At 36.6% G+C, this 19121-nt stretch overlaps 2 protein-coding genes across 2 annotated transcripts in view; both read left to right on the plus strand.

The window, feature by feature from the left end:
• The first annotated feature begins 1549 nt into the window (after window positions 1–1549).
• Window positions 1550–5425, plus strand: LOC144435460 (histamine N-methyltransferase-like). Its single transcript, XM_078124054.1, has 4 exons — window positions 1550–1622; window positions 2384–2618; window positions 3123–3458; window positions 5076–5425. Exons 2-4 carry the CDS (start codon window positions 2408–2410, stop codon window positions 5423–5425), a joined length of 897 nt encoding a protein of 298 aa, XP_077980180.1. The 5' UTR covers window positions 1550–1622; window positions 2384–2407.
• A 3142-nt stretch (window positions 5426–8567) lies between these two features.
• Window positions 8568–19121, plus strand: part of LOC144435461 (four-jointed box protein 1-like) — a 15270-nt gene continuing 4716 nt past the window's right edge. Inside the window, exons 1-3 of the mRNA XM_078124055.1 lie at window positions 8568–8793; window positions 10774–10959; window positions 14623–14815. Of these exons, the coding sequence (XP_077980181.1) occupies window positions 8568–8793; window positions 10774–10959; window positions 14623–14815 (605 nt within the window). The remainder of the gene's footprint in view (window positions 8794–10773; window positions 10960–14622; window positions 14816–19121) is intronic.

A 19121-nucleotide genomic window follows, 5' to 3' on the forward strand; every position in this document is an offset into this window, starting at 1 on the left:
ATTCACCACAGAAAATTACTTTTTTTGTGAATAAATATATTATTTTGATTTCCAAGATGTCTATGTTTTCTGTGCTGTCACTTGAATGTGTGTCATGTTGTGCACCGTCATTAGAGCATACAGACAATATTTGACAATGTGGAACATACATTGCATGCAAACCAAATTTTGTTACTTTGAAATTTTTATGTTAACTAGTCAACCCTGGAATTAAAATAACTACCACATATTATAATGTAACGAAAGAGACCTACATATCCCGCACCCCACCCCTACCCCACCCAAGCTAATTGTCCTACTCGCAATCAAGATAACATATTAAAATATATCTTTGTGTTTATCCCGATTGGGATAAAATATTTGTCATTTTTTAGGGCTACACCATTTGATGGGGGGGGGGGATGGTTTGCAGGATTTTCACCCCCAAAAGTGAACAAAATAAATTGCTGATCAAGTCAACACAGAGACAAATGCTTCCAGAGTATGAGTGTGAAATGAGTCAATTGTTGCTTGGTTTCTGATCTCTGGACACTGGATTGGGGATGTCAGTAATATGCTATGTGAGACAACATGACATGACGTGAGGCGACAAGTGTCAAATTAAAAACATAATTATACACTATTTTGAAAAACATGCTTAACCTTAACTTCTAACAAGCTAAAAATTATTTTGGGTCCAAATCCTCCAGTCCCCCCCCCCATATCAAATGGTTTCTCCCTTATACAACTGGACATATGCAAGCATTTACAAGTGGAACTTGTGACAAACAGTGAAAATAAGCAACTGAATTGGATTAACAACACTCATTACAGTAATAACATTCATAGTTTGTGTGCCTCTTTATAGCTACATTCACAAATAGAACTTGGTGTACGTTTGGGAATGTGGCTATTATGTGAAGTGACCAAAAAAAATGTTTTTATCAAAATAATTAACATCTCCATACTTCCAATGTGTTGTTCTGCCAAGTATTATTGTTAATCCAATCCAATTCATTTGTTTATTTTCCTCGTCTGTCACACGATCCCTTTGTTACTGTTTGCATGTCTCCTGTGATTTTGATAGTAGTAGTTTACGACATGTCGTTATGTGTGTCAAAGCGTTATTTATTCCGTTCAGGATACAAACAAATTATCGAGATCGGCCCGGGTTAGCGTTCATTATAATCTAGATCATTTAATTTAATGATTTATATTCCAATATGCGATCTGGATTATCTCTAGTCACACAGAAAAACACACACTCACGAAGTTACTGGTTGTCTAGGGTGCGTATTAATTAGTCAAATGGGTTGAGCCTAGCCCGTAGGGGGGGGGGGGTACGTGCGTGTAATTACGGCACATAAACCAGGTGAAATGAAAGTGGCGCCGAGAGATATAGCCATATAACCAGAACTAGACACTACATGTAACAGATCAGCCAGCAGCGAGCCTACACATCGAACATCCGTACGGTTGTTGTTGTTGCTCACTACACTAGTACATAGGAGCATGGATCTGAGATAATAGTAAGGTCATGTCACTAGGGGTCATTTGAACAGGTCAATGGAACAGACGTAAAACCTGGCGATTCCTAGAACAGCTCCCCGGTAATATTCGCAAAGTAGGCATTGGAATATAAGGTTAGTTCCAATTTTACACCCAGGATCTCCATTAAGGATCTCCAATACGGCAGGGAATACTAGGAGACTCAATCATATTTGTGTACGACCAGATATGTGTGTGTGTGTGTGTGTGTGTGTGTGTGTGTGTGTGTGTGTGTGTGTGTGTGTGTGTGTGTGGGTAGGTATGTATGGACTATGTGTGTGTGTGTAGGTAGGTAGGTAGGTATGTATGTAATTATAGGTATGTATACAGTAATATAGGTTGTGTGTATATATTAGGTATAGATAGGGGCTGTGTGTGTGTGTGTGTGTGTGTGTGTGTGCACTGTTACTATGTCCTAAATGCATGCTGTAACTGAGACAACACGCTTAGCGTCTATTTACTATAGTTAGGCATGCAGTGATAGTCATGGTCCAACTATGAATTTAATGTACATACATATCTGTACGCAGCCTGCTTACTGAATGTTGTAAACTCTTAAATGAGACCAATGGATCAGTATGTTCTTTAGTGTCTGTGTGATTGCATGTACATACAACGCATCAAGTGAAGTAAAACAATTTAGCTGACTCAGTTTAATATGTTGCACATATCACAACAGTAATTGCTTCAACAAAGTGACATTTACATGTAAAGAGTGAAGTTATGCAGATGATTTATTGAGATGTTTAATGCACATGTTATTGTGAAACCCAATTTATCTTTTACTTTTCAAAAATAGGTTATTTGACTGATTCATTCAACACTAATGGTTATCCTGACTTTGGATTTCTCTTAGAATCTTAGTGCAGATATCTGTAAGATGTCGGGTTCAGATATGAAAAGTATCTACAAAGAAGACAAAGACTATTATTTCAAGGCATATAAAATCATTTTGTCAAAGATTGATGCAACAAGTCTGCCAGCTTTACAAGAACAGTGGGACAAACATTGGACAGATATACTGATGGGTGTTCCTTTCGATGCTGACAATGACAGTGAAATTCAAATGTTAACAGTTGGATCTGGGGAAGGTAACTTTATCACTTGAAACATTTGTGATCAGATGTTATCCCTTAGGCCTAAAAAATATGTTGTTTGGTTATGGTTACTCGACCCCCACCTAGTTTTTCACACTGACCGTCAGCTTTTCTTTACGTATTCGATAAAAAATAATAAAATCGCAAAACTTGTGGTCTCGCGAGAAATAGTGGATGCAGAAACTGACATCAATTTCAAAAGACAATAAAAACTGTTCTTCCAATCTGTAATGGCTGTACGTCTGATGAGAAGAAACCAATAACACAAAGACCATATGGAAAACAATGGAAAACATGACTCGTGAAATTAAAAAAAAAATATCTACCTATCCCACCTATTCTAAAATTGAGCGTAATCGGAACCACACATTTGTTTTAGGCATTATCTAAAAGTTCTGTAATGTTTTGTTTCATTTCTTTAAAAAAAATATCTGGTTGATGTTTTACTCAAACCATGTGAATTTAGTTAACTAAGCCATCTCTTTTTCTTGCTTAAAGGTTATAGGGACTGCTTGATAATAAAGCATTTGGTCCAAAGATATCCCCGGGTTTATGTTAGAGTTATTGAACCAGTAATGGAACAGGTCAAATTGTTCAAGGATAAAACTGTAGAGATCAAAAAGGAGCATCCAGGTGTTAGTTTTGATTGGCACATCAAGACATTTGAGAAGTATCTGGAAGACTGCCAAGCAGAAGACAAGGACCATGGTTTCCACCTTGTTGTGGCTTGCCATAGCTTGTATTATATGGATGTGTGGAGGTGTGCACTGGACCATATGTGTAATCTGGTTAAAACTAATGGTCTACTGACTGTGACTATGACAAGGGGAGATAGTAAGTACAACTAACACTGAAGTAAAGCACTTTGTCTATGTGCCACACTCGTTTATAACATTCATATCAAGTGTAAAAGTATACTATTTCAATTGGTTTATCTTTTCTGTGTAAATTTTCTTGCCAAAGTATCTTTGGTCAATTCTTTTTGAAAATCCCATCTAAGATTAATTGTGTCTTTTTTAAAAAGTGTAAGTTGAATTTATACAGTACAATCTGCACATTATATTTGTCTGCTTCACATATCACAGAATATTGCGACCAAAGAGTATCTTGTCTTTGGGTTCAGTAAATCTCAACAACAAAGAATAGGAATAAAATGAAATAAATTCAGACCTATACCTACCCTATTTGCTGAAGTCATGTTATCAGAAACAAACATTTTTATTGTATTTTTGCCTAAGCTGGTACCATAATTGATGGTGCTTTCATAATGCAGCATTTCATTATCATATATATAACGTTGTCCAGTCTCCTTCGTTCCATCTTCAAGTAAAACACAAATTTCCAAAAAAGGTAGATTACAACTAAATTGCTAGTCTTCTCTTGATACATGGATTTAAATATTACAGGAGAAATGAAGTTACCATGGTGTTTCACTCATGGGGCATGATGCTTTTAGTCCTGAATGGGGAAGGCCCGGAGGGGACTGCTACGATTGGTCTTGTGTATGCATGCATCCATGCATCCATCTGTTTGTCTGTCTGTCTGCTATAACTTGTTTCTCGGACATGCATGTCAGATGCTTTAGTCAGCATATATACATGTGTGCCATTTTGGTTCGTGACCTTCAGAATAATGGCCGAATAGCAGCCGTATTTGTCAAAAAAATTCAGATTTTGTCCACTCTTTGTGGAAGCCTAATAGAAAGAGACCTCATTTGAGTGTATACACCCATATTAACTCTGATGAGTTTTCTAATGGGACCTTTTGACCTTGAGCCCTTATGTTCAAGCTCAAATAACCAAAAGTGTTCATAATGTATATATACACATCTGACATACATGGGCCAATTTCAAGCACATCTGGCACAAATGTCAGATGCAGAAGTCCAAATATAGACATTTATTTGTTTCACAGCATTCACGACAATGGCCAACTTGTGGCCATATTTGTCACAAAAATACAGATTTTACAAACAAAATTAAACTCTGGATCGAAGCTTACTATAGATAGAGACTTAATTTTAATTGTGTACGCCCATATTATCCACAATGGACTTTTAATGGGACCTTGACCTTTAACCTTGACCCTTTGTTCAGGGTCAAATGACTACACGTTAAAAGTGTGTAGGTACACATCTGAAATGCATGTGCTAAATTCAGTTTTATATACATGTTCAACATCCATGTTGAACTTTTCACAAATGCCACAAATGGATGGTCCATAAACAAAATTAGATCGAAAAGTTTCAGAATCTGTTCTGCATCATGACTTAAGGCTTTATACCTGAATTGTTTTTTAAACAATGACCAACTCATGATGACAACTGGTGTCATTGAAGCTTAGTAATACACAACATGGTCAAAGCAACTCCTATTCAAATATTACAATGAACAGTTACTCTGGTTTTAAAATTTTACATGTCTAAGTCACTCTTGCGTTGATAATTTTCAGGCGACTGTGGAACACTTCTCAAAAAATATCGTCAACTGGAAGGAAATGACATGCATCTCATGTTATCCGATGATGTTCACTCTTACTTGATGACAAAAACAACCAATTTGAAAGTAGATGCATATCCACGCACATCTCTCTACGACATATCCGAAGTGTTTGATGAAAAGTCAGAAACTGGAAATATGATATTAGATTTCATTATGGAAAGGGCGAAATTTCGTGAAACAGCACCACAAAACTTTCAAGATGAAGTCTTGACGTTTTTGAAAGACAATTCATCAGAAAAGGATGGTGGTCAATGGTTCCGTGGTGATGAAGAAGATGTTGTTGCCAAGATTCTAAGTTAGAAAACACGCGTGCACGCACACACACTCATGCACGTGTTCATACACTTGCTAGAAACTGCAAAAATATGCTTTCTAATTTTTGGAACTAGGCCCTTGTGACTTTAGGTCAAATTTTAATTGTGGTTTTGTAGACATTTTTGGTGAAATGTAATTCATAAAGATGACATGGTTTTCACCGAAACAAAATCGCAATGTTGAGTGATGTCAAGTAATCAACCCGGACCATATTTTTTGCAAACATTTATGGGAAAGTGTGCAAAACAAAAATGTTAATAACATGATTATGTCATACATAGGGGCTCAGTGAACATATTAAGGGAGACTCCTGATGATGTTTTCACAAAGCAATAAGGGCAAGTTCCATTGACTTTGAAACAATACTGATGCTTGAACCCTAGAAGGTTTAGATGGAGTATTGTCATCAAAGGAACAGTCGGACCTGACCACTACCCCCACCATCTATCCATTCATATAATGAATTCGATATCACAAGTAATTAAGTCTTCAAATATTTTCAGCCTGTCATGGCAGTCCCAGTAGAAAGTAAACCACCATCTCATTTTCAAGAAAAGTGTTATATTGTTTAATTTAACCCTCTAATGATAAATGTTGTGGATATTGTGTCATCAGTTGTTCAGGTCTCACACAAAAAAAAACACTCTACATGTAGTTGCAGTCGAATACTTACAGCCCGGATCATAACACCAATCATTTCCCAAATTTACTGTTTAGCGCAACTGTGTGTACTCTACAAACAACTACAAGATTTCCTGTACGGATAATAGCAAGAAGAATTGTCATTAGATAGCTTCAACATGTCAAATTGATGAATTGAATATATATATATATATATATATATATATATATATATATATATATATATATATATATATATATATATATATATATATATATATATATATAACTCGGTGAGTATCAATCTGCTAAGACAGTGCTCTATACCGCAGTGGCAGAGCGTAATAGTTTTGTGGGATATATATATATATATATATATATATATATATATATATATATATATATATATATATATATATATATATATATATCAATAGCAAACAGATAAACATTTGCTATGATATGGTGAGAGAACAGTTTCAATACAAAACACATTCACCTATCAGCTCTTTTGGGAATAAAACAGTTGTACAGTGGATTTCAAAATATCGTTCAGCGGCTCTGTTTGATACAACCACGCAGAAATCAATAAGAGAAACTGGACGTGTTACACTTTAATAGCAAGATATCAATTTCTTGCTACATTTAGTTTGCATGAAATAACCCATTTAAACTTGAATGTACTGCAACAAAACGCCGACACGCAGGCGCCAATGTTTTGACGTCTAGATCTGCATTTGATGTCTGCATTGTGGCACATCAGTTCATTTCATAAGGCAATATGTTGCAAGAAACTGCATTCATTCAATCTTGCTATCTTAAAGTGTAGCAGGTTTAGTTTCTTATTGATTTCTGCGTCATTGTATCAACGAGAGCCGTTGAACGGTACTTTGAAATCCGTTGTAATTCGTAGGCGGGATATAACTGGCACAAGAGGCACTTTGTATATCTAGTATTACTACATGTAAAACACCGTGAAAAATGATGCGTGTTGACTGAATTAAGGCGCTCAAACGACTGTGCTTATGATTACGCTAAACTCTTTTCCCCTGTCACTCGATCACTGTAAGGATTTGCTATGTTGTAATCCACTTCGTAACCGACTTTCATGCTACTTGCTTCGCTGCTTTCCACAAAATGTTAGAGGTGCTAGTTTCTATGGGGTCAAAAGTTTACGACAATAATCTAATATACATTTATTTACTAGGCTATGTATATAAACTGGATTGTTCATCCATCATGTCCAGCGATTACTTGCCTAACAACCAGTTGTTAGGACGTTCATTATCAGTGACCCTCGAACAGGAATTCTTCAAATATTTCGGCAAAAGTGACAACTAAATATTGTAACACTGACACGGGATTATTTTCTGGTCTGATTGTAATAAGTTTTGCACAAAGATTTGTAATATGTCTTGTGAGTATGGAATGTGTAGGTGTACCTAATGAAGCTCTTCAAGCAATGTTCTTACACACTTATTCACTGGGTGGGAAAATGTTTCATAAATCAGAGAGAGAGGGCGGGTGGATTTTGTAGTGGGAACGTGATGGGCAGTGTTGTTGTCTTTGGGAGGGGACAACTTCTTGTATCTTCACAATTGTACAGCTATTCTACAGTTTTTGGATATTATTATTGGATATTGTAGAAAAATATTTTGTGTCGCGGGTTCTTTTAGAAGTACTGTCGCATTAGTACGGTAGCGGGATTAAAGTCAAATTTAAAACGCACTGTCTTATCTATTCTATTCACCATGCTACCCTATTAGATACTGTTGTTTGATTATACTAGTACAGATGTCACGCAAAGTATCAATTCAACGTATTGTCCTATCAGGGGTACACACTACTATACACACTAAATGTTATGGAGATGGCTGTGGTAAATCTTTGTTTTGGGGATCGGAGTAGGCAAAGGATGCGAGTTTGAGATTAGAAAATATATTAGTGATACGGTATTACGAACAGCTTCCCCTGAATATAATTAATTGTTAATCTTAAAATAATGTGAGTATTTTTCTCGTCTTTTGAGGGCGCCTGTCTCGCCCAATACCATATTTGGCGATCACACCGGCAACAACGTAAATGCTAATAATAGTAACATGTAATATGCTGGATATGCTCATTGGGGGCTAGGTGTCTGGTGTCCTGCTAATAAGTACCATTCCCTTGATAGGTTTGACAGATCCTTAGCAACTTGAGTCACCAAGTAAGTAGCTCATGTTGTATATTACATATCTATTATTTCGCTTTACGTGAAGTATCGAAAGGTAGGGTGCTGATATAACCACATCTCCTGGACTTTTCCACTAGCATGTTTTGCTAGATCTGACTCTGGGCTCAAAAATACATCATGTGGTATAAAGTGGGATATTTCGTAGCGTGTAAACGGAGAAAACTACCAGCGCGACTACTGATGACTTTTATCTTGATCAGTCTGATCACCTTGATATATGTCTACTTGGGAGCGAATGATTCGTCTTTCACCGGAACCCCGACTGGTCTTACCATGAAGTTTGTTGATGAGTCAAAAATTAACTATTTTGATGACGTCAATCGAAAACTGAAAGCAAAAGCATTAGAAAAAGAATTACTTAATACATGTTTTGCAGCAAGTAATACTCAACCGCAAAAAATACACGAGGATAATACAGAAGAGAGATTTCTTCACGGCTTACAAGTAATTGAAAATGGCATCTATTGGGCTAAGGACGTCATGAGGTTATTACCAAAAGGTAAAGTCTAAAAAACACAATACTATTTACCTCCTTCGAAAATTCTTGCTTGTGATATATTAACTTCAATCTGCATAAAAGTGGCCATTTTTTTCTGAAACGTGTATGCGATACGAATTGTTACGAGGATAAGAAGCAATTGCAAGTAAAGAGAGTATATGTCATAAAAACAACCGGTTACCAAACGTATACTGTACCGAAATATTTTGTGTGTGGGGGGGGGGGGTACACTTGTTACTCCTAAGTGAATATTGTTTGTTCCTTTCGTCTTCATCTGATATTTGTAATTTTACTTGCATGACGAAAAAGTCTTCAAATAAAAGAATTCATTACTTGGTTACATGGCATGGGCGTACCAAACGTGTTATATACATCTAACACAATGATTGAATTAAGTATAACAATTCATGTGCTAAATTTTCATTTTCTTCGATGCCATCTCCTGCAGTATTATTTTGAGGGTATCATACCACACGATGGAACGACGTATTCTGTGGTCGTACACTATTGTGTATCAGATAGTCGTCGTCGTCGCCCCCCCCCCATGCGTAATAAACGTTGTAAATGAGACCACACCAGTAGAAAACAGAACATAAATGTGTATAAGGAATTTCATTCATGTTCTTGTTTTGCTTTATTCATGAAGCAAGTCGTATACTGGCCAAGGAAAAATCAATATCAGTGCCACTAAGCACATGAAGCAGCAACAAAGCATGGAAAGTAACCTTATTTTTATATCCGAGTATATTTGTAACCCAATCTTGATGGCCTATGAATGCTATCGTCACAAACATGCACTAATGCGAGATTTGATGAATATTTTATTACAACACCTACGTTGCCAGAACCTCAAGCCAACCTAGTTGAAGTCCGATTTAGAAAAGGAGAACCATATATATGCCATAAATCCCGTCAAAACGTCCCGTTTGGTAGCATTGTTTTTATGCTTCGAGAATTCCTTTGTTGCAAATCGGCAGTGACTATCATATATCTTTAGTGCCAAGTATTAAGGATGACCATATCACTTTCGAGTCATACATGATCATACAATTCTCCTATGTAGGTTATCTGAGCCATCACCGGATTATTAGTAAGCTTTGTAAGATTAGTAAGGTTACTATATTACTAACTATAAGATTAATCTTCGGATGTTTTCCCTGGACTGAATGTTATAGCCCTGTGCATTTTGCAGAATATTTTGCGCACAGTTTTGTCGAATATCATCATAAGCCCATTTCATTTTTTGGGGGGGTTTTCTATTTGACATTTGTTTTCCATATTCAGATCTATGAAGAAAGGCTTTGTGTCCTCTCTTAGACTAATTACTAGCCCTGAAATACTGGTTTAAAAGTTCCATTACTGTTGTTTTGAAAGGGATGAGACTTCGACCATATTATCAGTATCATTTTATCACTCGGTTCTATTTGATTCTTTCATCACGTGTCTCATCGTCTTTCCGCTATTTCATACTTACTTCACATCAAAAGTAAATAAACCTACTATTTTATCATTGCTATTTTTAATAAGTATTTTATTTTAATAAGTATCTGATTCTCATCCTTATCAAACGATAACTTAGTGTTATTCTAATATGATATTGTTATTTGAAACACGTGAAAACGTAACAATGGTATTCGTTCTATTTATTTCGAATATTTCACTTACACTAGGTTAAGAAATTGATAATATAAACTGTCTTGAAGTGTATTTTGCCGATGGCGTTTGTAATATAAAGGGGCACCAGTCTGGAGCATTTAAACTCATCGTAACAAACGTTATATTTTAAAATCAAGTCTACATCAATGAAGGAACAGCGCCTAGCAAGAAACTTTCGTGTAATACGAACGTATAGCACAATATTGTACGGAGTATAATATAACAGTTTGTCTCACCCCTCACCCCCCCTCTCTCTCTGTCTCTGTCTGTCTGTCTGTCTGTCTGTCTGTCTGTCTGTCTGTCTCTCTTTCTCTCTCTCTCTAGAATCTACTTCGGAAGAATTACTTGCTAGCGTTCAAAGACTACGAACAGAGACAATCGTCGATGTTAGTTTGAAACCACCGAGAGATTGTGAACATAGCAGTTGCAGTTCTCCATCAAATGCCGTGGTGACTATGTCAGATTCAGAGAAGGCGTATGTACGCTATAAACCAACATGTTGGATTTATGGTATGTCATCTTTTATTTGAACACAAGACGTATAACTGTTACAGCTATTTGAAGGGGCTACTACTAGTTGTTAAGAATTCAAATGATCTACCAGTACCAAGCTTTGTACAACAATTATCATCAATATACAGCTGAAATGATGAAGGCTTGGTGTTTCACTCATGTGACATGAGATTTAAGACACATTCTCAGACAACTTGTAATGAAAAAGAAACAATTACATAGGTGTCATGCACAGTGGGGATGTAGAAGTAGTCATGTTTAAATGTCGATTATCAGTTAGAAAATAAATAATTGCAGCCATTAAAACCATCAAGTCCATGTGTAATGTTTTCATTGGAAGCCAGTTTCTACCGCACTGTGAAAGAATAGCAATGCGTATCTGTGTTCAGTGTGATTGGACAAAGGATCCTACTGTGCTCGTTGTGCCTCTGTTATTGTTAGTCTAGAGTTGAAATATGTCTATCTTTGTGTCAAAAATGTAATATTCGATGAGTGAAACACCAAGCCTACATCATTTTAGCTATAATATGCAAATCAGGATGCTTAATATAAATCAGTATATGATACGAGCCATTATGCTATTGAACATCATTGTGCGATTATTTTACTACCGTTTGTTGAGTAAGTGACATCACGGAAAATAAAAATCACACAAAGCTGTTCCTGTTTTCCATACCTCTACACGATCTGACGTCATAATTGTTTTCATATATCCAAAGCCAAGCAAAGGGCTTGGGGAATTTTTCCTTATCACGGGCCAACCGCTTTCAAGGTTTTACGAAACAAAGGAAAGAAATCTCGCCACTAAACTGGTCATTTCGCTAATGTCTATGGGCTCAAACACAATACACGAAGTTGCCGTCGAAGAATATAGTAACCTCTGTGAATGTGTCTAGGTGTATTATAACGCATGTTTTGTTTTTAAAAAGAGAACAGCCGCAAGCAGGAATGTCAATTTCAAATTTCAATCCTTAATAATGTTATTATCAAATTATAACCAGATTGACAAGTATTCTAACTCAATTCACGATGATGACTACTGAAAAATGACAGTTAAGCTAAAAGTAAATAGATACAAAGGTCTACTCAAACAATGATTGCCGTTGATTAACCTTTAAACATTGAAATCCTACACCATACATTTGTACTTCTGACGTCAGGTAACTTAATACTAGCTTAGCTCTCCATATCATCTCTTGAGCCTATATACAAAATCCCCTGCGTAGAAACATTTTTTAAGCTTGTAATAAATGATTTACTGTTTGAGGTGCTTATTTATCTAATTACACCGGTTTTCGGATTCGCGCTTTTATATGATATTTGCAATGTATGTTTTCAAAGACATAATTCCAAATATGAACATCGACATTGAAACATTTATTGAAATGTGGATCATACAACTTTTCCAGTCAGTGGTGACATAATTGAAATTAGAAATTTTGAAACAACAAAAGTATGCCCTATATAGTGCTGTAGATTATCCGCTGAGTTTTCTTTCTTTCAATGACAGATGTATGTATGTATGTATGTATGTATGTATGTATGTATGTATGTATGTATATGTATGTATGTATGTATGTATGTATGTATGTATGTATGTATGTATGTATGTGTGTGTGTGTGTGTGTGTATGTATGTATGTATGTATGTATGTATGTATGTATGCATGTATACATGCATGCATGCATGTATGTATGTATGCCTGCCTGCATGCATGCATGCATGCATGCATGTATGTATGTATGTATGTATGTATGTATGTATGTATGTATGTATGTATGTATGTACATTTTGGTTGTCACTAATATGGAGCAAACTGGTGATGATTTTACAGCTACAATGATGTTCGTTTGGTGAATCACCCATGGGACATTACGTTTTTTGACACAATTAAGATAACTCATATTTCAACTCAAGACTAACAATAACATAGATACAACAAACACAGCAGGATCCTTTTCCCAATCACATTGAACAGTGCGGGTTGGCATTCGCATTCTAGACAGTGCAGTAAAAACAGGCTTCAAATGAAAACATTACACTTGGACCTGGACTTGATGATTTTAATGGCATCAATTGTTTGTTTTCTAACTGATAATCAACATATCAACTTGACTACTTCTGCATCCCCACTGTGTGTGGCACCTCTGTAATTGTTTCTTTTGCATAGGAAGTTGTCTGAGTGTGTGCATAAAATGTCATATTACATGAGTGAAACACCAAAACCAACATCATTGATTGTAGCTATACACGCAATGACTGGCAATAAAACGATTATGTGACGCCTTGTTTACTTTGTCAAATGGGCAGCCAGGGTGACCTCAAATATATCAGACGCAGCTCTAAGTACGCATGTGGAACTTGTTCGTAATGTTATTCTATTCCCCACTGAAATTTAAAAGATGCCCATTTCAAGTCTCATTATGCCTTCACATTATTTATACGGTGTAATCATCTTTACATGCATTGTTTATGAGATTTTGAGAGCATTGAATATAAATAAGACTACACCACTCTTGAGATCAATAGTAAAGCTTCTTCGTATATGTTACGAGTTACAATGCTCTGAAAGATAAGTTAGATTATGCTCGTGTATATTTTTCACACTTCAGGTATAGTTACATCTTCGTGTGTTTTGAACTGCTTTCTTTAGATTATATTTAAATTCAATGGGAGTTTCCTTCTAACATTTTTAATTTTTAATAACTGTATTTAGCCATGTCATTTCACTAGATGAAAATACGATGCTAACAGAATTGCTCAATATTATCATTATTAAAGGCCCACTCTGCATATCAATAGGAGTGGGATTAAAATAACACTCATTTTAATATGTTAGATGACTTTGACCGTGTAACACACTCCTAGAGCTCACAGAGCGCCTATATGAAACTGCAATTTTAGAGAGTATTGCACTGCAGCGGTATTATGAATGCACGGGAAACAAATTTGTCACCGCATTATTTTATGTAGTGCGTTTTGAGGACTGTGTTCGTGAAATATTGGCTTGATACACGTTGAGAAGTGTCGAAATATTGAACTGGGATTGAAAATTAGCCCTTTAAGCAATATTGCAACCTTCTTAGCTTTTGGGTGATACGTGCATAAGCAGGATAGAATCAACACCTTTCTAGTAACAAGAACAATGCATTAATTCTATCATCCCAAGTAACGTTTTTTGCTGTATCTTTCTACATTCAACATTTAAGTTCAGTTTCAAGTTTCATACGCTTGATCTCTCTTGAGACTACATTTTTTATGTTGAAGGTAAAAGATAATCCAACAACTTGGAGACTTAATTCCAACTGTGTCTTTTTGTGTTCACACTGCCAAATATATCTCCCAGTATTTTTCAAAAACAACTAAGTTCATGAGTGTATTGGGATTTCAGGTGAACGCAAATTACTTAAACCCCATTAGATAATTTGGTGTTTATAGGACACAGTCAAGTTGATCAATGGAGGCGATCGAGCGATCCTTACATTGAAATGCGCACGACAGTCACAAATCCTCGCAATGGTCAAATTGGAGTCTGGGCGCAGCATGTATGTAATATGAGGGGACAACATTGTGGCCATGATCTATTTTATAACATGGTCATTGCAACAGTAGCTATACGTCAGATATGTCCAAAACCCTTTCACTTTCTTCTCTCTGCAGGCGAAGTGATGACTTTTTATTTCTCCATGATGCTATGCATGAACAATGTTCCAGCAGTTTCCCTTACTAAACCAGTGACCACACCGAAACAATGGGGAGACAGAAGAGTCCGACAAATTGTTACTTCATCCCTAGGATGGTCTTCTGATACAGTCATGTCAATGATGAAATGGGTGGAAAACTCCACCGAAAGGTGAGATGTGAAGAATATTATAAATTATAACTATGCCTGAACATACATGGCGCCATTAGACTTATGATAGCGGGAAGTGACCTCTGGCAGTGTCCTAGCTGTGACACATCGAGCACAATTCGGGTAGTGGGATTCTCATCCCCCTTTTTATACAACAGTTCATATACCCAGTACAGGCTCCCTTAGAATTGTACTTTAAGAAGGGGTATGCAATGCGTAAAATCACAAATTAAAGTGTGATGGCATATCGCCTTTGATCGTGAATTGATCTAAGCGAACATGTTGTTCTGCAGTCGAGGACAAAACAGTGACGTACCTACGCTGCCAACATGGCGTACGAAATAGATTGAAACTGATGATGTCATCAAAACGTAGAACTCGATTACAGAAAATTGTGATCTTAGATCAAATGGTCAACTTGGTCATAGAGGAAGACGATGAAATCATAACTAGCAAGCAGCCAGTTAGAAAAGGACACTCGGAACAACTGTAGACCATGTTTTGAAAGTGTGTGGGCTTTGAACACCTGTAAAAACAGCTCCCTTCTCTTGACGATTGAAGCATTAGATTGTGTCATTGTACCTTAGGTTGAAAATTGATAAATTTGAACTGTGAATGACTGAAACATGTGAAACATATAATCTACATTTCTAGCGTAGGTGATACAAGAAGAGCACTGTTTTGTCAAAGGTACAGTCTACACATCATTATTTTAGTTACCATTTGATTAGTAGAAGCGTTATTGAAAACATTTGTAACATGTACCACGTACATGTATCAATAATAATTGCACAGGACTTTGCAAAATTTGTCATGGTGGTGCTCTACTTCCTGTCTGTGTTTACCTTGGGGTATACATGGTGTAGGTTACTCTGTTAATCATAGAGCACCGCTGCTTTCCTCGATGTCTGAACAATACGAAACACACCCCTGTTGTATTTTAGCAGCCTTGGTCGAGTATCACTTCAGTAAAACAATGTTGCAGTCGTCTTCATGCAGACTCATACATCCATTGGGCATTCAGGCTCTCATCATTCAGGCTTTTCAAAGTGAAAAATCCACTGTTGCATCAATTATAATGCTGATGAGCAGACTGTACTGTAGGCAATCAAGAGAAAAAACAGTGATCTTTGTTGTATTATGTGAGTGTTGTCAGCAGTGTCGAAAGTTTTTCTCAAAAAAGTTACATGTGCAATGGTTTTGTAACGGGAAACTGACATTAACAAATCATTTTCAATCAACAAATAGTAACACACAACTTATGCGTACATAAAATCATCCTTCAGTTTCGACGTTTCAACTAGAAACAAATCACCACACGTACATACATACATACACACACATACATACACACATACATACATACATACATACATACATACATACATACATACATACATACATACATACATACATACATGCATGCATATATGCATGCATACATACATACATACATACATACATACATACATACATACATACATACATACATACATACATCAGACAGACATACATACATACATACATACATACATACACACGCGCACTCGCGCGCACACACACACGCGCGCGCGCACACACACACACCAAATACAAACGAAAACCTTAAGCTTGATGTCAGTTTTAATCTTTTCACTACAGTGGTTGAAGATTCGAATTCCTTAGACACAAATACAACTCTTCCTTCCAAGTCCCTGTGAGTGTTTAATAAGATATATGCGATCGGATATCATGTCTTTGATACAAGAATCGATATCTATGGGTAATAGTATATCCGATGCCATATCCAAATAAATATGCCCCGGGGAGCAAATAGGCTCGCATTTCTATTCTCTTACACTCCTGATATTCTATGATGCTTTCATTGCCCGGGGAGAAATTCAGAGATGATTAAAACACAAGTATTCGAGATGTTGCTAACACCAACACGATAAACAGAAGCCAGGAGAGATGTGTGTACTTTTCAAACATCACGCTTGAATTTAAAATTTCATGTTTGAAAAACACTCTATGAGCACGACGTATTCACACTTTAGAACAATTTCTGAAAAATAGATGAAGAGATATATTCAGACATGGACTAAAGCCATGTAAGAATCTCGTTTAGATAAAATTGCTTAAATCTCCAAATAGTTTGAGGTTTGACTGTTTAATACTTATCTTACGAAATGACAAATGCTTTTGGATAGGATCTCTATACTAATTAAAGATGCAGTATTCTTTGGTGCCATCCAACTGGCTAATTCTCCCGGTTTACGCGAAACGATAGTCAACCACAGGGAAATTTAAAGACTGGTCATCAAGTTGTACTAAGCTATCTGGTAGAGTACAAATGCACACATATCAACAAACCTGACCTGCTGTACCGAGGAAATACATGTTCTGTAGGATCCATAGCTGTTACATACGATTTTCAAACGAATAGATCTATTTAACGACGTGTGCAAATCGTTACTAAGAATGTGCTACTCATTTATTGCAGTAGATATACATACAAGTACAATTAGCTATACAGTTTGTGATAAGATATGACATGATTCTTTGACTGATGTCAAATATGAGTGATTGACTTAGCCATCACGTTGTGTAACTATTTGGGGCTATTTTAGCCAATGGATGCCGGTATGTATATTGCTTAATTATTTACCAACACGTGTTCTTAGGCAGGTAATTTGTTCGAAACTGGCGAATTCGAAGCCAATATCACATGTATCTCAGAGATGCACAGGCCTCTTTCATTCAAACTTTGCACACATGTCAGATGCTATATAGTCAGCATATGCACGTTACTTTGTTTCGCGACTTGCGCCGAAAGGCTGCCATATTTGTCGCAAAAATTCAGATTTTGCCCACTAATAACTCTGAATGGTTAATAGATAGAGACCTCATTTGAATGTCTAAACCCATATTTCCTAGGATGAAGTTTCTAATGACACCTTGACCTTTGACATTGAACCTTCCACTCAAGGTCAAATAACTAATTTTATATATATATATATATATATATATATATATATATATATATATATATATATATATATATATATATATATATATATATATAACTCGGTGAGTATCAATCTGCTAAGACAGTGCTCTATACCGCAGTGGCAGAGCGTAATAGTTTTGGTAGTACTGGAACTCTTTCTTGGGTGTAACTCGGAGTTTCACGCATATTGCGATCATCAGACACTCTGAGGCCTACTCTCTGGGTGTGCTGTATATATAGAGTGTAGACAATAGAAATACCATCACTATTGTCTGTGTCGGTGGGTAGGTGTTGTATGTGTGGAGGTGTTGGTTGTTATTGTGTGGGTTATTGGGTGCGGACAAGTAAGTGTTGGCGGGTTGTTACATGTTGGGCTTTGATGTTCCGTTAGTTAACGGGTTTAGTTTAGGTGATAGATGCTCTATTGAAGTTGGACAAATAAAACTTATTCTCGTGTCGGCATTTGGATATCAACTCAGTTCTTTTGTTTAATGTGGAGCTTTTGTCTGCTTTAATAATAGTTAGTTTTTCGGTTAAACACAGGTTGCATCGTTTTGTTTTATTGGTGTATGCTTGGGCTTTCTTGCTGATGGACCAGGATACGGAAAAAGGCTCATTGTTTCTTTTCAGTTTCCAAATGTGTTTTGATAGTTCTGTGCTGTTTTCGTGTTTTTCATGTTTGAATGACTGTTTGTGGTTGGCGTATCTCTGCTTGAAGTTGTTCTCTGTTAGACCGATATATACTTTTGTTTGTTTTCCGTGGACGGTGGCTTGGTATACGATGTTTTCCGTTTGGCATTCGCCGTTCAGAGGGCAGGTGTCTTTCTGTCTGCAATTACAGGGTTTTTGAGTGGGTTTAGTTTCGCTGTTGGAGATGGTGGCGTTATGCGCTTTGATTATGGTAGCCATGTTTGGCATGCAGCTATAACTGACTTTGACATTGTTTCTGTTGAATATTTTGTGTAACTTAGAGTCTGCTGGGAAATGTTTTGTGATTAGGTTGAGGAATCGTTTGCCTACATTGGTGGATACGTTTTTGCTGTATGGTGGGTTAAACCAGATGGTGTTTCTATTTCTGTTTTTCTTGTTTTTCTGCGTCGGGGTGCTGGTGTACGTGATGTTCTCTTTGTGGCCGCTGGTTTTTAGTGCATTTTGGTACAGTGGGGCTGTCTGAAAACCGTCAACTTTCTAGACATAACGCTCAACCTCAACAACGGTAAATATTACCCTTACAGGAAACCCAACGACAACCCCATGTACATACACACGCAGTCTAACCACCCACCCAGCATCATCAAGAACATATCGTCAGCCATC

Source organism: Glandiceps talaboti, chromosome 5 (genome assembly GCF_964340395.1).
Source record: "Glandiceps talaboti chromosome 5, keGlaTala1.1, whole genome shotgun sequence".
In the NCBI taxonomy this organism is placed as follows: Eukaryota; Metazoa; Hemichordata; class Enteropneusta; family Spengelidae; genus Glandiceps; species Glandiceps talaboti.